This window comes from Falco naumanni, chromosome 4 (assembly GCF_017639655.2).
Source record: "Falco naumanni isolate bFalNau1 chromosome 4, bFalNau1.pat, whole genome shotgun sequence".
In the NCBI taxonomy this organism is placed as follows: Eukaryota; Metazoa; Chordata; class Aves; order Falconiformes; family Falconidae; genus Falco; species Falco naumanni.
Genome location: NC_054057.1, coordinates 40,089,092 through 40,111,158, shown reverse-complemented (window position 1 = coordinate 40,111,158; position 22,067 = coordinate 40,089,092). Strand labels below are relative to the sequence as shown.

General features: G+C 39.2%; 1 protein-coding gene across 12 annotated transcripts in view; it reads left to right on the top strand.

Moving 5' to 3' along the window:
- CUBN (cubilin) overlaps nt 1-22,067 on the top strand; it is a 155,164-nt gene that overhangs the window by 105,679 nt on the left and 27,418 nt on the right. For 11 of the 12 annotated variants that reach the window (XM_040593691.1, XM_040593689.1, XM_040593690.1 and 8 more), the window contains 12 exons: nt 897-1,075; nt 2,792-3,001; nt 3,287-3,427; nt 5,204-5,385; nt 6,941-7,112; nt 8,118-8,324; nt 11,368-11,517; nt 12,387-12,508; nt 14,321-14,546; nt 16,614-16,801; nt 19,127-19,283; nt 20,800-20,949. In XM_040593691.1, the coding sequence (XP_040449625.1) occupies nt 897-1,075; nt 2,792-3,001; nt 3,287-3,427; nt 5,204-5,385; nt 6,941-7,112; nt 8,118-8,324; nt 11,368-11,517; nt 12,387-12,508; nt 14,321-14,546; nt 16,614-16,801; nt 19,127-19,283; nt 20,800-20,949 (2,084 nt within the window). The remainder of the gene's footprint in view (nt 1-896; nt 1,076-2,791; nt 3,002-3,286; nt 3,428-5,203; nt 5,386-6,940; nt 7,113-8,117; nt 8,325-11,367; nt 11,518-12,386; nt 12,509-14,320; nt 14,547-16,613; nt 16,802-19,126; nt 19,284-20,799; nt 20,950-22,067) is intronic. The other variant, XM_040593693.1, reaches the window with a different exon arrangement.

Below are 22,067 nucleotides of genomic sequence, written 5' to 3'. Positions count from 1 at the left end.
TATCAGGCTACTGATACACATTCCTAGGACTTTGCAGTGTATGACAGAAATTAATAGACAGAGAGGACGCATCTGTGGTAGGAAGGTGCTTTCTGGAAAATCTGTGCCCTCTAGTCCTTTCATATTCAGATTTGCAGTAATCTTGACTCTCAGGTGCTTTTAAATCCAATGGATTACCACCACAATCATTTGTCTCCCTCCTCCATTGCCTGTCTGCTGATTTGCAATGGGTCTGCATGTTTTGCACTCCCTGTCTAAAGCACAAAACAAGGCCTAGTTTTGAGCTGATGTATCTTCATTGATACAGAGCTGACTCACTATATGGCAAAGGTGAGCACCACCTGTGAGATTGTGTCCAGAAAAAATGGTGCAGGACACAGAATCCCAAAGGTGTCCTTTCTGGCTTCCCAGGACACTGCACCATTCTGAAAGCAAAGCTGTTACTTAAGATATTTTGGGTCTTTCTGTGCCCACCTAAGTAAGCCCCCAGGTTTGAATTTTTATTCCCTTCATCTTATATCTGTTCCTTAATTCAGCAGTCACCAATGAGACTTAATAGGGAATATCTGCTGAATCTGAATGCTGCCCAAAAAAATACCTATTAAAGATGGTCACAACTGCTTTATCAGGGCTTTTTCATACCCCTGCTCAGGACTTGCCTCTGTCAGATCTGCTCTGATCATAGACTGGCCTTGGGATAAATCTTTCTCAATGTTTCTAGCACCTCTTTTGATTCAAATGTTATGTAACTATCACGGATTATGGACTTGTTAATTCTGTTCTGATCACATTGGATGGAAACTGGTCTAATTCACTACAGCTTCATGGCTTTGTGCACATACTGAAAAGATTTCAAACTCTTACTGCTATACATTAAACAGAAAACTCTCTTTTAGCTGTACTTCCAGTTACCTAGAGCTACGCAACGGCGCTGACTCCACTGCCCCCATCATTGCCAAGCTGTGTGGAGGCTTCATGCCAGGCTCACAGAGATCCTCAGGAGCTGTCATGTACCTGAGGTTCAGGTCTGACAGCAGTGCCACGCATGTGGGATTCAATGCTAAATACACCATTGGTAATGCTTCCATTTGTCAGTTTCTCTGATTTTAGAGAATATTTGGTCTCAAGTATCAGGCTTTTGTAATGGGGCTTAAGTCATGCCTATCAGGTGGACTGACAGAGATGTCTCTCAATTAGTGTTAGAGCTAAGGCATCAGAATCATCATATATAACATAAGCATATTCTGCACCTAGCAAGAGGTGAAAATTATGGAAGTAAGAATAGGAAAATGCTCATAGATCTGCAGTAGTAGAAAAAAATGACTGAATTGTCTTTGACAGGAGGTTATCATCAAAGGGGCAGTAGAAAAAAGGTTGACATGGATAAAACCATGTAACATGATTTGATTTTCAGCATGCAAACTTAGTGTCACTTTCATGAACAGGATCCTGAAGGGGAATGCAAAGATCTGATAAGAGCTGGCCGGAGGAGAACAAATTAGGAGCTTCTTTACGTAAATGTAAATCAATGTATAGTAACAATGCTGCTAGACAGGGGCTGCACAACAGTGGACTGAAAAAGGAATGAACAATGGGAATCATTATTAGTCAGCTGGGAAAAGAAATACTTTAAAATTATTTGCTCTTAAGCTACAAAAACAGGATTAGAAAGCACTAGCGAAGTTTTAAATACAAAATAGTCTTAGATCAAATTCAGAAATATGCTACTTTTTTAGTTTTGATAATGTTAATAATCTTCACAAAGTACCAGCTATTACGTTAGTATCACCCATATAGGAAAATCTAGGACTGATAATTTTTCAGAGGTGAAGCATTGGACTATATTGCTTTACACAGAATTTTGGTGATTGTGTTAGGTCTCAAACACTTAAGCCAATATAGCGTGCTATTGTATTTCTGAATGTGAAAACTGAAGCAACTTGCAAGAACACATTGTTAGTATATGAAGCCATAATTTATATTTATGCATAACAGATTTACAGTTTCTCAGCTGTATGCCAGTCATCCTGGAATAAAGCGCTAATCACTTAGAAGAGTGAATGGTATGAACACAATTGTTATTGCCATGAAAAGATTGTAACTGGCAAACACACAGAATACACTGTAAAATCCAATAAATTGCACCAAGGAATATTATTTGCTGTAAGCCTTAGTATTACAAACTTAAGTTTGCAGGTACCACAGAGAAATTAGTTTTCAGAGAAAGAAAACTCAAAATAACTGGTTGTTTCCCAAATTGTGCAGTGATTACGTACCAAGGCATCACAAGGAAGGGAGTGTGAACAGGAAGGGGCAGGAAAGAGGAGTCTGAACCATAGCTGTAGGCCCAAATCAGCAGTCAACTTTAGTCAGTCATAAAGAAATAAGATTCACATTCACCAAACTAAAGTTCTTTATAATAATCTGGTACATCTTCCCAAGATTTTCTGGTAAATATAGACGTGGGTAGATATTTGAACCTGTGAGTTAAGGTGTTTGATAGCTTGGAACCTATGAGTTTATTTAAATTAACAAGAGATATGACAGAGAGGAAGGGATGCTTATGATGGTGAGGGAGTGTGCAGAGAAAAAAAAACACAACAAAACCCCAAACCAAACTAGGACTGATTGAGTTAGAAGGAGAATGTGGAAGATTTTTAACTGGAATACAATTCCTGTTTTCATATCACAGTTAGAGAACAAGTCAGATGTGCCATAACTTTAAGTCTTGTTTAGGAGAAGGGTCATCTCTCTGACATCCTTCAGTCAACCAATGTTCTTTCTTTTGCAGCTCCCTGTGGCGGGACAGTGGTAGGACTAACTGGTGTCATTGAAAGCATGGGGTATCCTGAGCTTCATTATCGAGACAACCTGCTATGTGAATGGTTTCTGCAGGGCCCCAGGGGCCACTATCTTACCATCAGACTAGAAGGCCTGGATATTCAAAACTCCTCCATGTGCACAAATGACTTTGTGGAGATCCGAGAATACAACGCTTCTGGTCTGAGAATTATTTCAGTATTTGTCTTCCCTTCCCTAATATTACTACAAAACCTCACCAGAGATTTCCTTTTGGGTACAAAGCGAGCCTTTTCAAAGTACAGTGTTTGCTTCTGTCTGCCTTTCTTACTGAAGCAAAGACAAAACCCCCCTTCTGTTTCGCAGCAGTAACTTCATTTTACTAGTATACTCCTGCCTGTCCAGTTAAATTGCAAAGTGATCCTTCAATATAAATATAAATAATATATTGATAGAAAATTGTCTTTCTGTATGTGATTTTTTGCAGGAAATTTGTTGGGCAGGTACTGTGGTAATACTCTCCCTGATGCTGTGGACACCTCTGACAGTTTTGCTTATGTCAAGTTTGTCACTGATGGATCAGTCAACGCCCAAGGATTCAGACTGCGCTTTGATTCCAGTACTGAAGGTTGGATTTTTAAGGTTGCAAATTACTTGCAGGAATCAACATATACCACAGACCATAACTGCACTGCTACAGCATATATTGTAGATCACTTATTCTTGGAGTGGTGTGTATTTGCTCTTAAATTTAAACTCCAGAGGAAGTGTGACTAGAGCTTTCTGATCACTACTTAACCGAGCTGAAAGTTTTGGGAGGCAAGCAGTCTCCTGCTATAATGGATGTTGCCATTGGTGACAGATCTCATATGATGAAGCACATTCTTCCACACCTTTTTTTCTCCAGCAGTCAGTCCAGGGACGTCCTAACATTCCCTTCCCACAACCCTCTTGATGAGGGGAAAGGTAAAGAAATGCTGTGATTTTCCTTTATGTTATTCTGTCCTTCTGAGGTGAGTGGTATTCTTAAATCTCCCTAAACCAAATTGGTTTTAACCAGTGGTTTTAAAGCAGGATCACAGAACTGCAGAGCCATTGAGGTTGGAAAGGGCCTCTGGAGATGAGGTAGTCCAGCCCCCCTGCTCCAGCAGGGTCAGGTAGGGGAAGTTGCTCAGGACTGTGGCCAGTTGGGTTTTGAGTATCTCCGGGGCTAGATACTCCCAAAACCTCTCTGCAAGCTATTCCAGTGTTCAGCAACCCTCACAGTGAAAAGTGTTTTCATATGTTCAGGTGGAATTTCCTGTGATTCAGTTTGTGACCATTGCCTCTTGTCCTGAGCACAATGACTTTGAAGAGCCGTTCTGATCAGGGCTAAGGACATAGACCTATTCCTGCTTCACACTTCTCTTTCACGTTCTTTAGTGCCCATGCAATGCCAAGCAATGTTTGTCCTACCAAAACCACGGCTACTTTTCAAGAAAGTCATTACAGTAGTGGTCTAGAAAAATCTCCTGCCAACCCTTCTTAACTCCTTGTAGCTCATTTAAAAGCTCAGCTGAAAGCTTCCTTATTGTTTGCTTCTGCAATAATTAACAGATGGGGAAACAAACTACAAAAGAATGCTATTCTACTCCCAGGACCCTGTTAAGCAACCCTGAAAGCGAAACTGTATTTAGGTAAAATTTAATACAGATGGATACACATATTAGACTATTTTGCAGGAGTCCATAAGGGTGAGGAAAGGGACTAAATCTCTCACTGCAGCCCATTAAACTATATCTCTGTGTTTTAAAAGGAAACTTAAGTGTAGACTCATAAAATTATTCCATTAGTCTTAGAAGAAAAATGCACTCTATACCCAAGACCTTTAGTATTTTTCCTCAGAGCACAGTTTGATATTCCTAAAATAGGAAAACCAGAAAATAATGGTACTGAGAAGATGTTGATAAAAATCCCTGAAAGCTTTTTCTCTACCTCTGTTAACCAGCAGAGGAAAAATGCATCCTTCATTATAATCTGCTCCAAGACCCTGCTCATTCTTTGTAGCTCTGCTCAGGCACGTGAAAGACAAAAATGCCTCAGTCCTGCCACAGTGAAAGGCTTGTGTCACTTAACATTAAAGTCTGTGGGTCACTTAGGTTTCTGAAGCCTGACATGAGCCCTTCAGAGAAGGGATTATTAATAATTAGACTAAAAGGAGCTGCTATGGTCAATTAATATTTAACTACATTTATGGATGAGTGATAAAGACTGGCTGGGACTTTGCTGTTCAGACAAACATATGGACAGGATAGGCATATCAAATCAACCTTTCATCATTTCTTTTTCTTGCATTATTAATGATTTTTTGCTCTAACTCTGTAAGCAATACTTTAAGAAGTGTCCCAATATTTGGATATTTCAGAATGTGGTGGGGATATTACTGCCCCTGTTGGAACATTTACTTCACCCAACTATCCCAACCTATACCCACATAACCGAGTGTGTGAATGGAGGATCACAGTGGAAGAAGGTCGGCGTGTGACTCTCACCTTTAATGATATGAAAACGGAAGAACACTGGAGGTGCTCATTAGATTATGTGGCTGTGAGTATTGGGTGTGAGGGCAGAAAATGCTCTTCCTAATCCCTTTATGGAGCATTAATGGATGTAATAGATCTGAAATGTCAGTTATAGGTCTACATCTGATTTTAAGACAAATTATAATTTAATCTGAAGTAAACAGATAAATAAAAGTTCGCTCTGTACGTTGTCTAAACTCATCTGCTTGTTTTAGAGTATGGAAATTTTGTGGTCCAGACAGAGGGGAGGACTTCAAGAAATCATTGGAATTGGCTCTTTATTGATTATGGAAAAAAGCTCTGGGGTTTTTGAAAGCTTTCAATGTCTCTTTTCTGTGAACACAAAGTCCATCAGTTGGTTTCAGGTCTCTTGACTTTGGAGGTTGTTACTGCTGTTGTTACTGTTGTCAATTAAATAAAAAAATAAAAAGAGAGAGAGAGGGAGAGAAAGCCAGAGATTGCAACAAATAGCTACTACTGGGTTGGCATTTGCATATTCTGAAAGAGAAATCTGGAAAACCCAAGAAATTCTACCTGTTTATCACCCTCCGTCTCCAAAAAGATAGATATTGGTTATCATGGTTATTTTAGATTTTTGCTTATTTAGAGGGAAAAAACCCCAAACCAACCAACCAACCAAACCTGGCACACAGAACTGGACATGTTCAGATGTACAAATGCCTCAGAAACGTGACACCTCTATGAAATTGCAGGAATGGGAGATCGAGTTTAGTTTCCCGTTTGCTCAGATTAGCAGTGCAAACATGGGAATTGGCTTTAGTATCAGATGCTGGCCCATGCACAAGTGTAAGGGGGTGAAGTAGCTTTCCCTCGAGATTTGTAGATGATGTTTCCCTTGTTTTCCTTTGCAGATGCTTTAGACACCATGGGGAGCTAGCTTTTATTGATTAATGAAGTAATGATCTCTTAAAGGAAGATCTGTCTTGCCAGCTTTTGTGCCTTCGACACCCTAATATATTCCAAATCTCAGTGGATATTTCTGCCTTGCTTGCACTGCTGAGGTAGAATTAGAAAGAAGGAATTTAAGTCCTAGGCTAAAGGCTGCATGAAGGAAATTGAGCAAAATACCTCTGGATCATCAAGTGAAATATTTGAATTAATAAAAAATGCCCACCAGCCCTCAGTATGTTGGAGAAGATTTTGATAAAGATGATGTTGGCTTTAACAAGAATACAAAGACAGTCATTTGAAATGGAATGAATATGATCAGTAGCTGGCATTATTAAGTGATTGAAGATATAAATATTGAGCTAAGTACAGTATTTTTTCCAGTAAAACCATTTCAATTCCTGTTTTTAAAAAGAAAAAAAAAGAGGCAGAGAGGCAATATGTTTGTGCTTCACCAAAATAGGCAAGGTATTTTTGCTGTTTCACTTCAGAGCCTCATCCACTCTAGGCAGTGGAAGTTTGTTCCAAGGTTTTGAGTAGATTTGGGATCTAACCTCCTATGCGTGACACCACTGACCCTTGTATTAAAGATGCGAAGCACTGTTAAATGATACAGGAGATGCTCTTAAGACTGTATTTTGATCTCAGAAGAGTTTATTTTGACCCAACAGGTTTACAATGGCCTCAGACAAAACTCTCCCCAGCTCGCCAAACTGTGTGGAGAGGTAAATCCAGGCACTGAGGTAAAATCCTCTGGAAACACAATGAAAGTCATCTTGGTGACAGATATGTCCCATGCGACGAGAGGCTTCAGTGTCTCATATTCATCTAGTGAAGATGCAGGTAGTGTATGTTTCTGAATTAAGTGATTGATCTTTGGTGAGTCATTTCACAGCTAAAGTACTGGCACATGTCAAAAAAATGACCTAAACAGATAACAAATCTGTGATACCGTTTTCCTCTCTTACGTCTCTGGATGGGAGTAGATGTGTATCTTCAATTATTTGAAAGGACTTGAAAAAATGGGGAGTCTCTGGGGGTTACAGACTTCATCTGCCTGTTATGTCAAACTTCAAATCAAAAGAATAACCTCTGTTATGGATCATAGTCCTTTACTATTAGTACTGATTTATTGTTATGTACTTAGTCTGGAGTAAAAGATGGGCTGAAATGGCCTTATTCCATGAAAAGATCCAAAAGGCACAGTGCTGTAGACAAACTGAATAATTCAGGTGCTTCTTTATTACTCGGGGTGTGCGTGCGTGCGTGTGTAATTATTTTATTGTAGCTTGTGAGAAAGTGCAGCTTAACCTACTTTTGCAAGCTCAGCCTCCAGAGCGGAGGCAGCTGGAGGAGCCTTACTACTACAGCCTTGAGTCTTTCAAACTTGATTTTCCAACTCCCCCCCAAGCATCCTACTATAGCAAAAGTGTACTGCTTTTGAGGGTGTGTTCCAGAAAAATCTTCTCCTGAGCCTAAAATTGGGTAATGGGTAGGGCTGAGCAATACTGAACTGGAGCTGCAGGGGAATTTTATCAAAATGTTAAATAATGCCTGTTTTGATGTATTGATGGCACTGCTGAAGTATTTTATTTGATACTGTGCATAATTCTTGTTCTTTGCTTTACTCATGTGTTTTTAAAGACTTGCCAATAAATTCCAGGACACCAGGCAAGAATTGTCTTGTATGCAGCAGTAAATTATAAAAAAAGGAGAAGACGGAAAATTTTTTGATCTAATCAGCACATATGCATGCTGACATGAGCATTATCTGAAAAACAGGGGCAAGATTTCTCTTCATACAAGAATTATTACTATTTTAAGATAAATTATATTTTGTTTCTGCAGTTTGTGGGGGAACCCTGATGGGATATGCAGGTGGGAATTTCTCTTCTCCTGGTTATGATGGCATCAAAAATTACACGAGTAACCTGAATTGTGAATGGACCATTGAAAGCCCCTCCCACTATAATTCATCCATATATGTGTCTTTCGAAGATTTCCACATGGAACATCACCAGGACTGCCAGTACGACTACCTAGAGCTACGAATAGGTTTGTATGTTCAGCAGGAAAAGGGATAAAGCCTGTCAAGATCCTGGTTGTGCAACTGTGTGCCAAATCTTGTTCATATATTTGAAGACAATGACTGTTGCAGGACCTGTATATTTGAGAGTGTTCACATGCATGCCTTCCATGCTGCCTCCTAGACCAGGAGTGGGATTTCACTAGCACAGCAATTGATGCATGAATTTGGTCAGCCTTTCTTTCAGAGGAGATCAGAGGAGAAAATGGAAAACTGGATAGGTATCTCAGGGGGATAAATTGTTTTGGTGGTTGCAGTACACACCTGACACTCTCTTTACAAGGGACAATGTGAATTTCACTTCACCTCCCTTTAAAGATGGAAGTAAGGAGAAGCTGGAGTCATCAACACAATATATTGGGTCCACAGCCCATTCTCTCCCTGTTCCTGAAATATCTTCAGGGACAGCAGGAGTGGAGTAAAGAATGTTTTAATTATTATTAGCCCCTGTGCTGCATACCCTCTTCATACCTCTCTTTTGCACTCTTTAAGACAGTTCTTCAAAAGCAAATCCCTATTTCCCATGAGACTGCATCACAAACTACTGACTAAAGCATTTAAAAGGAAAACAATCACAGGATTAATGCATCAGTAACATCTCTGCAAATTTGAGCATCTTTAGCTATCCACAAGAACAAGCAACTGGAAATGTCATATGAAAGTCACTCAGCTAATGCCAAGTGTAGTAGAAAAGCTCCAGCTGTCTTCTTCACTGAGAGGCTGTAACTGTGAGTCCCAGAGAGACAGGTTCTAATTTACCAGGAAATCGTTTCTGAAAGGTGGGGGGTGAGAGCAGGAATCTGTTATATCCTTATTTGCATTCATTTGAAGAAGAGCCCTTGGTTGTATAGCATCGGTTTGTCCTGTGTAGAGCCAAAGCACACATAGCTGTGAGGCCTAACAATTCCCTCCCATGTATGCACTGGAGCTGGGAAATAGTAGAAAGAGAACTCAGAGAAAGAAATAACAAAATATATCCAGTCCATTACTCATCAGTTCCCACTACTCTCACTGCTGTGAACCTCAGGCCTCTGGGAATTACAAAAGAAAGAGGAAAAAATGCAGTCTTGTTTTGCTTTACACAGTTTTGTCATCTGAATAGTAATGTTCATTTTGGCCATGCTGATGGATCTTCAGTTTCACAACCAGTCTCCTGTCAAAGGCAGAATGCCCTAATTCATCTGTGTATGCTGACAAGTAACATTAGTGAGCACTGAGATGCAAATAGTGCAGAAACCCTCAGGCAGGTGCTGTTTAAGACTCTCAACACAGCAGATATGAACTTGAGGAAAGGTCCAATTCAACAGTAAGTTACCCAAGAGCCCCAAATGAAGCTCAGATGCGTAAAATTCTTTTGAGTTACCCATACAACACACTTCGTGGTACTGAATGGAGGGAAAAAAAAAGAAAAAAAAAAAAAAAAGCAGAATCGACTTCTTGTGTTCAATAAGAAATATTTGATCTAAATAGATAAATATTTCAAATTTCTTAGGGTAAGGTTTTATATGAAGTTATTAAATTATCCGGCATGTGTATGTATTCTGCACATGGTAATACAGCTGAACATATTGTACAGTGAAATATACTCCTAACTTTTGGCTTTTGTGGACGACTTGATTTTGTCTTTCAGATCATTCCCTTCAATTTGAACCAAATTTTACAGCACAGTCTTTGTGTATACATTTTCTGTTTATCAACAGTCTATATGTCTGGCCAGCTGGCCATTCATGAAAGCAGTGACTGGTGTGAGTTTTCACACTGCAGAGACCAAGTAACCTGGGTCACATCGGTCACACAGTTAATCACCTTGTAGGAAGTGCAAAAAAGAAAAACTACACGTCAAATATTAATGCTTAAAGTAGTTACTACTATTTTTTTCCAAACCATAATTTAGCACGAAGGTCTTCTGCTTCTATAGCTCAGTATCATTTTTAGTGCATGTTAACAAGACAGGTTTTAGAATTTCTCTGTATAATTTACATTCATAGATTTCTGTTATATGTCCCCTTTTATCCCTACGCTTTAAGGCAGTTCAAATGGTGGCTGTGTCACTATATATGGCAGAAAGATGAAGTTAACTCAGCCACATTACTTGGAATAACTGTGAAAGTGCTTTGAAGAGTGTGTAAAGTTTCTCACTTTTGCTCTACTGCCTTCTTTGCAAGAACAGCCTGCCACTCTGCATGGAGTTAGGAGTTGCTTTTGAATGGAGACTTTTAAAGACCAGCAGTCTGGTGTTATTAAAGAAGCAAACTGGAATGGCATTGCCTGGATGTCGTGAGGAACACTATTACACTTGTTTTCCTTCTGCTGAGAATATATCAGTAATAAACAGAAACTGGCACTTCTACCAGTGTGATGCATAAGAACTTACACCAACGTGAGCAAACGCATTGTCACAGAAGTGCAGTGGCCTGTGTTGTGCTTTCCTTTTAGGTTTCAGTGATTTGAGCAAATGCTGACATTTTTTTGCCATACAGAGAACAGTTTGTTGAGCTCGCTAGGAAAGAGATGTCTGCTATTAATACAATAGTGACAGCTTGTTCATGGATGGAGTACATCCCTATATGGTAGAAAACTCAAAATCCCGTTAAATTGACGTTAATGAGGATGTCAAACAGGCTCAATAGTCTTCCATGTGATCAGGTCCTCAGGCCATCTCTTCCCGCTGTTCTGCCCCAAAATACTTGCAGTTTTGGGACAGTTTCTGTGGTTCTGGGTGTGAGGGGTCATTCAAAATGAAAGTATGCAGGATGGCAGGGACAGGAGAGAAGGAGACCAAGATATTAAAAGGATTATTAATACAGTTTTGGAAAGAACTTCTTTGTTAAGTTTTAGATCCCAGCAATGAACTGCAGCACTCTACCCCTAACAAATCGTCAGTTATTGTGTGATATATTCTTTTCTCTGTTTTCTAGTCAAAACAATTTGAAATGCGTGTTTGCCTAGGTATTCTTTATTGTAGCTCTTTTAGGATTCAAAAAATGTATTTTTTTTTCTTTCTTTATTCAGGGGATGCTGATGGAGAGCTAATAGCCAGACTTTGCGGTCAGGCAGCACCATCTGTGCCACTAGTCATAGCTGCCCCCCAGATCTGGGTACACTTTGTAAGTGATGGAAACACAGAAGATAAAGGATTCTTGGCCCATTACACGTTTGAAGGTAAATGACTTGATAGACTGTTGCCCTTGCTGACTGAGGCACTTCTCAGGGTTGTTGCCATTCATTTGGTGATACTGAGAATACACGCTATGGGATCAGCTCTCAAAGAGGTCCTCAGAAGTTACACAGTGCCTGCCACTGTTCATATCCATCTAAAGCAAACATATGCTAGCAATTGAACTTTCAGATTTATTTTCTGCCTTACTGTTCCCATTCCCTGAACCGCATTTGAGTTTTTGCAATGCAGTGCAACACTCAGAACAGCTGCTTGCTCTTGGGAATAGGGATGTAACAGGTAACACCAGCCAAGTTTGACTTACTTCGAATAGGCCTTCAGAGTGCTAGCATGACTGAAATGCATTCTGCTGCTTGAACCTTTGCACTCATTTTGAAATCCACTTAAAGCTGTATCAGTGCAAATTACACAACTTTGCCATTTACATGCCAGCACAACTATTCTTCCTGTCACAGCTGAATTTAGCCTTGGTGCTTATCTAGACACACCAGCAAGTTTTTGATTCGATTGTGTTGGTCTAAGAATGGCACTGGTTTGCTTAGGAATCTGAGATAAATAAATGTAAGATAAGGTAGAAGAGGCAGCTGTAAGTGTCAGCTGGTGAAGGTTTCACAGACTTATATGAAGTAGCAGAATAAATGCAAAGTTTCAAGGTCATTGAATATGTTTACTCAGTATTCAATGACAAAGATTTTCAAACTTGGATCTTCCCAGATAAATTGTTCATCCTTACCTGTATCAGTCCAACTTAAATATATTTTAGTGCTATTATTACAAGCTTAATAATCTTTCACTCATGTGATTATAGTGTTCAGTTCTGAAAATATATTGCAATATTACTTTTTTTCTTCAGCCTGTGGGGGTGTACAGTCAGGTGGAAGGGGAGTTATCTCAAGTCCTAACTACCCAGAGCCTTACAGCGCTCTGAGTCGCTGCTCCTGGTTGCTGGAAGCCCCTGAAGGCGAAACCATCACTGTGAGTAACACAACTTTATGATTGTGTGCACAGCTGGCAGTGTGAGAAGCACCCTCTGAGTCTTGAGGAACAGGTTTGAGACAATTTGGGAAATCAGAAATGTGGGGGAATGGAATATCTCCCCATCAGCCTTACTTAAGTGGAGGAAACAAACATAACACAACCAAACCAGATTGTGCTTTTTGAAAGGTCTAACTTGACCTCAAAGCATCGCACTGACTTGTGCTTTAAATAGTGACTTTCTATGTTTAGGAAACTGAAATAACTCATGTTATTAGATGAGCGTGGATATCCTCACTGTCACGAGAATAGAATTTTTTTTATCGGCAGAAAAGTTAAAAGCCACTAGAAAGTTACTTTGGTGTCTTAATGGTTAGTCTGGCAGATAATGTGATTGCTGGTACAAATTACATCAGTGAGGTGCTACTCTTTATTTCCCAGTAACTGTTAATGGGCTGCCTGAGGTGCTACTTTCTTGAGCCAAACTGCTGAGACACCAATTTAAGCACCTTTATGACCAAGCAGTGCTAAACTTCACATACTGAATTATTTGACTGATCCTTTGGAGACAGGTTCAATCAATGATATTTGTGGTCCAGGTAAGAAAAATAATCTGAAAAGCAATTTCATAAAAAACACATTGGAGATTTTCATATGTAATGTCTTTCACTAATTTCCCTATCATGTTTTCCTTATTTACAACTACAAAGGTGTTTTTTAGAAATACAGACCCATAGGTCGAATTATTCTACTGCATGATATTCTGACCACTGCCTAGATACTTCAGGGAATACAGGATTATTTTAGTGGAACACAAAATTTCTGTTTATTCCACAAATTTGTTTAAAGCAGAACTAATCTTAATCAGATGGAACTTTTAAAAGAACTGAGTAGCAGCCCCCTCTGTGAAGGCAGACAAACTTTTTCCAGCGTAAGCTGCAAGTTTCTTTTATTGGTAGAGTTCTGAGCTGAAACCATTTGAGCTAAATTTGTATTTGGTCTTTGCCTCAAGCAGAGTTCTTTTGGAAATGAATACACACACAAGTTACAGGAAGAAGTACTATGTATTTGCTAAACTTTTCCACAACGATGCCAATCCTAGAACTGGTAAAAAATATCTTATGGAAAGAGGGCCAGGCAGTCATTAGTGTACATTAATATTTCAACATCAACAAATCCAGGAATCTACTGGATCATCAATCTAAATCTTTAAACTGGAAATCCCACCCATGTGCATATCACTCCAAGGACAAGCAGCATCAGTGTGGGAGGGAGACAGGGTCAGAAGCTGCCTGCCCAGCCCAGGCTATTTATGTGATGCATCTGGGGCCACAGGAACCAACCATGCAACTGTTTCTCTCAGATTTAATGGAAACTAGCATTATTTTTAGCAATTGTTAAGTATTCTGACTCAAAATAATAGGAAGAAAACAATCCAAGGCTTTCTGCTTACATAGCTACTTATATTTGACAGTGCAACTTCAGATTTCATGACCAGAAACCTGCGCATATTCAAGACCCTTTTGAAGCACATACTTAGCTTCAAACATATGGTTAAGTCCCAATAATGCCAGTTTTGAACCTGTGTGTTCCTCTTCCATTTCTGCCTTCATGCTAAGTAGTTGCTGTTACTTACAGTGGCAAGGCTCCAAACAATACTTGCAGGAAAGCATCGAGGTGAAGTGAGGGTCAGATTTCTGAGCATACCGAGAAATCATGCTGGAATGGCTATGGGATCTGGCTGGAACTGCTCTAACCTCTCCTCTGGTGTGGCTGGTGTTAGCTCCTGAATGCCACTTTTGTGTGTTGCAGCTTTCTTTTACAGCCTTCCACGTTGAAAATCATTCGCTTTGTAAGTGGGACTCTGTTACAATCCTGAATGGTGGCTCTCCTGGGTCTCCTGTCATAGGAAAGTATTGTGGAAACACATCCCCTGGGACTATTCAGTCTGGTTCCAACAAGCTAGTTGTCATCTTCAACTCTGATCACTCAATTCAAGGAGGTGGCTTTTATGCAACATGGACAGCAGAATCTCTAGGTAAGAGAAAAAAATACTGATTTTATTAGGTCTAACATAGCAGTACATCATGCCTACACAGCACTTTCAATCACAAAATGAAATAGGATTCCTCTTCTTTAATTAAGTTTGCATTAAAGAACGAAAGAAATACATGCCAACATCTTCAGCATTCCTGAGAGAAACCAGCACTAAAGAAGTCAAGTATTAAACCAGTGTTGTCTGATCTCACACAATTAAATCAAATTTGGACTGATTTTGTACTTCTTAAGCCTCCCACTGGCAGTTTCTTGATGTCTGCAAACTGATACTATGCCCATTATCCTCCCAGCAGTGGTATCTATTGTCAGTGACTATAAGACATTTCATTTCTTGAATAAGAATTGTTTCACAGTTTGACTTGGTTTAAACACTTTAAAACTGGAAAAGGGTCAGTTCTCAACAGAGTTCTCAACAGAGAGGCTTTGAGAACAAAGAGCACATGTGACAACAGCCTAAAACTCTTGCACTTTAGTGGAGATGTTGGTATGTCTTTGAAGTTGGTACACATCCAGGATTGAATTGGTACATTTAAAAAAGTTCATCTTCCCTGTGTTGAAATTATCATCTCTCTGGATTTAAAAAAAAAAAAAAAAAAAAAGGTAGCTCACCATTTCCACGCTGTCCTTCAGGAGGTGACTAAAGGCAAGTGTAGATGTGCTGATTGGTGGCAGGGCAGAATTCATTGTGCCTTCCTACCTCAGTACAGAGCTGGCAGTATTTTCCCTAGTGTCACCTCCATCTGGAAACCTTCTGGCTGATGCTGATCAGCTTTCCATCAGTTAATAAACTAGCAGTAGTCACACAGTCAGTTGATGGGGTGTCGTCTTAAAAATATCACTAGTCTGTGCTTGTGTGAATATACACTGTCACCTAAGCAGGTTTTTTGACACTTCCCTGTTGTCACTGAGATTTCATGTGCAAGGAGGGCCATCTTCAATGATGTAGTAGACATTAGCATACATGTGTGATGTGTAGTCAGTATTTTCTCTGTGAAAAGAGATTTCTTTTTTGTGTACCTGGTTTCCTTTCAGCTTTCTTCTCATTTGTCCACTGAGAATCTCTGGGTTCACGTTTGTGCGACCAAAACTTGGCCCCGTATCCTTCTAAACACAATTACTTTTTCTAACATAGAAGAATGAAAAACAAAGTCTTCCTTTTAAAGCTAATACATATTTTTTAATTGAGAGAAAAAAAAAGTAGAATGTTACAAACCTTTCTTTGCTCTTTATTCATCCTTTCACTAGATCGTCTCTGAAATAATAATGGGTTGCTAGTACTGTACACATAGCCCTAGTAAATTATTCTTGGCATGGTATTTGCGAGTATGTTTCAAATTAACTAGACTTATTATGTATGAGAACATGAGCTGCCACTGAGCCATGACCACCTATTCCCCCTTATAAATGAATCTGTTAACAATTTTTAAAGGCATGTTTTTCAGCCCTCTCCATAATCCCACTGAGATCCACAGGGCTCCCTGAGCTGGAGGAGAAGTCACCATTTAGCCCTGGGTGAACAGATGCGCCTTGGGTAGATTCACATGTGGAACTGCAATATTCGCATGTTGCAGAATGAGAAAAAAAGAGGATTCAGCAGTAGATTGAGCTTTTTTCCCTCAGGGGGGTTTCTGAATGGCTGTCAGTCATGATGTGCATCCTGTGGGATGTGGGAAGGAGCCTGCACAGTCTCAGAAGCAGCTCCTCGTTGATGTATCTCTGACCCTTACTCTCTCTCTGAGCAACACACACTTGTATTTGTCAGCAGTATATAGAGGGACTACAGCAAAAGGGTATGAACTGGCAAGGAGAAGGAGCTTGTGAAGAAGAAAAAGTGAAATACAAAGAAAGGCCTTCTCTAGAGTGTACCTACCTCCTTGCTGCAGGGGTGGGAGAAAGAAAATTAATTAAAAGAGGGGTAAATGAAGTTTGGATGGGTGTCAGGGTTTTCCTGTTTCGCTCTTGAAGCCACAGAAGCAAGCAGCCAGTCAAAGCTGACACCAACGGGAAATATTTGAACATTTCTCCTGCCTATTGCTATTTTTTCCAGGATGTGGTGGAATCATTCATTCAGATAATGGTATGATCAAGTCTCCTCATTGGCCTCAAAACTTTCCCGTGAACACCAGATGCACATGGACCATCATTACACATGAAAGCAAACACCTGGAGATGAACTTCCACAGTAACTTCCAGATTCCAGATACCAATGGAAGTTGCCAGAGCAGTTATGTGAAGGTAAAATAATTGTTGGTGTTAGATCAGCAGAGCACTGCTTTAAGAAGACACAGTTCCAGAATACTTTATTTTCAACCATCACGGTTAGGATTGTCAAGGCACAAAATTCAGGAAATACAAACTGAAGTGCTTGTACCAATACAGTCAATTTTCTGTGTGCCTTGAGAACTGGCTTGTATATATCTTTAATTTTTATCAGTTCTTCAGGTTCCACTTCCAGCAGGGTCCTATCACCCTATATGCTCCCCCAAATATGAAAAATATAAAAAAAGTACATATGACTTCAAAACCAGGATATAATGAGAAAATACAGTGTAATGAAAAGTCCTTTTCAATTACTCCAGTGAGTAAAAAAACAGGAATGTAACACTATAATTTCACAAAAGTTCTTTATATAAGTATATAAACTGTCCAAGTTGCATTAATCCTTCCTTTTTTAATCTCAGAAAACAAAGATAGCATTATTGTCTTTCATAGGTTGTCAAGAGCCGCTTGTTTTCAAAGCAATAGAATGGAGTGGACATGCTTTGAATTTTTCAGGGTCTTTTTTTTTTCTCAGGCATTTGGCATATGTTCAGTGGTTTTGTGCTCATTTTCTCCACAGCAGTACAACTCCCACTTGAAAAAAAAGGGCAAATGTAATTAGACAACATGTAGGAAGACCTGAGCAGCTGTACATCTGATTTATACCTACTGATTCTGATCTATACCTACTAATGTACAAACCACAGTTACACTCATTTTTTAAGGCTGTGGAAAAAAACCACCTAATAGATTTATCTTTTCATAGCCTGCTCCACCGATTAATTGATGTAGTATGTAATGATAAATTTCACTAACATGGAAGTCTTAATGCCACTCAGTAAAGGTCCTTTAATTTCAGATTTCTAAACCGTTCTGAATGACATAGTCAAAACTATGTCAGCTGGAGATTTTCTCCATAGAGAAAAATCTGAAATTTTTGGTGATGTCCATCCCCAGTTCTGAATGTCCAATTTGAGATGTATGAAGGTGTCTGGATATGAAAAAGTGTGGAACAGGTGCAAGTTTCTTCCATTTATTCTGAGCAGCCAAAAAAAGGGAATCCAAAATCAACAGTGACTTCGCAAAATCTTGGCCATGCCAGTTTATATTAATCCTTTGAGCATCCATTGCCTCAGATACCTGGCCAGATGAATGAGGTGATTCATGTGTCCACACTTACATACTAAACCTTGGATAACCCTTTCTAGAATGGTTGCTTAGAGCAACCACTATTTCATGTGGTTGTTCTAGTACCACTAGACTTCTTTTGAACCCATTATTTTAAAAATAATATATATATTTTTTTTTAATATATTTTTGGTATAAAGTACCAGTAAAAAACCTGTTCCAACACACTGATGAAAAATAAATTTATTATTAGAGTAAATATATTTTTCTTAAAGCAGACATTTTAATCCTTGGCAGTAAACATTCTGATTCAGGAAATTATTTAAGCACTCAGAAACATCAAACATTTATGCCTGTGTTTTATTTACATGTGTGTTGAAATTCAGTGCTTAAACTGTGAGCTTCAAGTACATGTTTAAGTAATTACCTGAAGAGGGTTTCACTTAAATACCTACCTAAACCTGCACGTGCTTCTTGCATGCATGGTTTGATTAAACTTAAATTGGCTATTGGTACAGCTGAAGTAGTATTTTTTAAGAATTGTCTGTTTCTTTATTATATTTTTTGTGAATTATATTATTTTGTTAACTGAGTGATTTGATACTTGTCATTGAACAAGTGAATACAACATAACGAAAATAGGATAATTTTTTACTAGCAAAACTAGATATTAGGGATCCAGATCTTCCAGTTTGATGCCTCTATATTACCCTAGCATGACAGCTTTGGGTTTTGTTGACTTATGAATAATGTAAGGATTGCATTTAATAATTCATTGCTACACAGACATTCATAGTCATAGGGTGTATGGAGATAAGTTCGCAGAGACAAAATGGAGGTAGGTAATGATGTGCATAAAATGTTTTCCTCTGGTTTCCTGGACCTGATTTACATGGGCTTTATTATCAGCAGTGGTTTGAACAAATGACATCCAGATGCCCTTCAGAGGGCTCTGGCAACCTAAATTATTCACTGTGATTCACTTCTTGGAGAAGTTGTCTCCGCTGATTGTAGAGTGAATGGAGAGTGATTAGCTCCGGTTTAGATCTCTAAGATTCAGTGAGATGAATCCTACCCTAAGTCTATGGAAAGAACAATTGCATATGCAATTCCTGGTGGGTTCCCACAAACGGCTTTGAAAGCACTAAACCATTTCTGATCTGGGCTTGTCAGGTGTGGAGAGGAAATGAAGAAGCAGCAGCAGCTTTGTTAACCATGGGATGTGGAAGTTCAGCTCCTGGTCCTGTTGTTGCTCCAAACAATGTGGTAACTACAGTATTTCAATCTCAGGATGCTCCCGGGCAAGGTTTCTCTGCATCTTTCATAAGCAGTAAGTAATATTAAAGCCAGATGGCTGCTCTGTTGGTCCATTTTGGAGGAGTTTGATAAGTGTGTAGCAATTCAGAGCTCAGTCCAACAAGGCATTGAAGCCTCTGCCCAGGTTTTGAAACCAAGAGTTTCCTTACTGAATGCAATGGAGCTACTGTGTGCTCCAGTATTGGACTTGCCAAAGATCCTCCATGCATCTATAACTTTGTAGTTATTCTTAACCACTTTTGCCTTTCCAGTCTGCCAAAAAAAAAAAAGAATAGCCTATAAAATTTAAGAATTTGTTTCTCCATAGTTAAAATACTTGGAAGCTAAAGCTATAATCTTTTTAAAAATTAAAAAGGATCAGTTCCTCCTTTAGAATTTTTATCCCTATTCTTTCCAAGGCACATGCTGAAACTGTGGTAATTTCTCTGGTGTATGGTATAGCCCATGCCCTTCACATAAACTGCTCTCAGGAGAAGAAATGACTACCTGCTCAGGCCTTTGCTTTGCTTTGTTGTATTTGCATTTCATGTAGCTCAAGTGGCATTTCTTGGTTGGGCCTCTTCATTTCTTTAATCGTGGCATCTGCTTGGGAAAGTCAAACCCACCAGAAGTGTAGGAGGTGATGCTCAATTGTTGTCTGTTGTTCAGGATGTTTTTGTAGAATGCTGCCAAAGGAAACCACTTTCTCTTCACTGGATTCAGATTAAAACAGTGAGAAATTAAGTGCTTAGAGGAAGACACCATTGGAATTTACAGAATTCTGAATGGAAACTGCTTTTGTTTTTATAATGTCTGAACTAGTGTTGTCAGTACCAACTAACAACCTCTTAGTGGAGACAATCACAGGCTTCATATGCCTGCTGCTAATCTTATACCAGCATTTCACTATGCACTGCACTCCTTTAAGCCTGTAGCTTAAAATAAAGAGAAACCCCAAGGCCATGCAAGTCATTAGGATCAGAAGGAGCTCCATTAAATGAGCAGTTCTGTGTGCTTGAGAAGTTCAGGATGGCAAACCTTTCCTGCCTCTGCTTATAGCAAAGCGACCCAGAAATGCCCTACAGCAGCCTGTATCCTCCTGGCTGTCAGGCATGAAGCAAGAATGGTACCACTTGGGCTAAAATGGGTGTTTTCAAATGAGGCTAAACTGCTGATGTGTACCATTAACACCCCATCCAACTCAGCTAAATTTATATGTACAAAGGGATTTTGAAACATGCAGGCTCCAAACCCATAAGAATGCAGTGCTGTGTCCTCATCAGTGGGCTGAGGAGCTATGGCCTGGTTTGTCCAAGACACTCCAAGATACTGTGTGAGGCTGTAGGTGGGAAGGCTCTGTGTTTCCCAAAACCACTGCTGTGTTTGTGTGCAAGACCTACTTTTGCCATCATGATATATACTACTCTCCCTGATTTTTTGTCCAGCCTCTTAAGGTGAGATAAGGTCCTTGTGCATATTACTGGTTTTGTCACTGCAAAACTGGAATGATGTTATCACCTGGATTATGTCTTCTTTATTTATGTTTGCAGGATGTGGAGTAAATTTCACCAGCCCAGCAGGTCGTATCGTCTCTCCTAACTACCCTAGTCAGTATGATAACAACCTGAACTGCAGTTATATCATAGATCAGGGACCACAGTCACTGGTGATCCTCGAGTTTGAGACTTTCCACTTGGAAGGTAACTAGTTCTTCACAATTTCACTACATACTATGAAGTATAGCTTCTTTCTTGAGAACATACAAATCATCTGTCATGGAAAAAGGTTGATGGTTTAATTTGCTGGTCTATTCTGAAAAACATTTACAGAAAACATCTTACAGGTATAGTTTCCAGGGTTCAGTTTTGCATCACTGAAGAGTGAAGCTAGATCTCACCTGCTGAATATCTTGCAGCAATGAAGTCAGGAATTTGCCGGGTGGTTGGAGTATAAGAGTGACTGTGGCCAATTTGGGTCTTTGCTTCTGTGGGGTTTTTTGCCATTGAGCCTTACAATCTTTTTGACCTTAGGCCAGCTGTTTTTCTTTTCAGTGCTTCTGTTTCCTTAACTGATAAAATAGATATACCTTTACTCAGGTGTTTTACAAGGATGTACAAACATATACATGTGAAACTACATGGAAGACTACAGTAACTGAAAACGTAGAAAAGTTGTTACATTGTATACACCGATGAACAAAAGTCCCTCTTGAGATTGTCCAGTTCAGCAAAAATTAGCCAAGAAATAATATGTTTAATATCATGGTCTCATTGGTGTCAATGGTAAAACTTGCCCAACTTTGATAGGGTCAAATTTGTATGGGTGTAGATGTAATGTTAACACAAAGGAATCAGTATCTCCAGACTACTTGGGTGGTGGCATCCCGTATTTTGAGGCCATCTTAATTTGGTTCCTGTGAAGTCACCTAGACTAAGAGATTTTTAAGTAATTTGTTATTAAACTGGGGTGCATAATTTGAATTTTTCTTAAGACCAAAGAATAATGTCAAATAGGATTCTTTTATTGTCTTTTTAAGTTTTCAAACTGTTTAGAATTCAAAAGTATTCTGGTCCAAACTTAATTTAGGTCTGAGACAAAGATTTGATTTATGATTTTATCTGAAGCATTTTTTTCTTCCCCTAAGACAAGCTGCTACTATACGTTTGTTTGGTTTTTTTTTTAAAAAAGAAATGTAAACCAGAGAAATTATCTTAAGTTCTTCATCTAGAGGACATTATTATTCAGGAGACACACAAAACATTAGGCTGAATCAGATGATGCCAATTTTGACACCTCTACGAGTACATTACTGATCTGT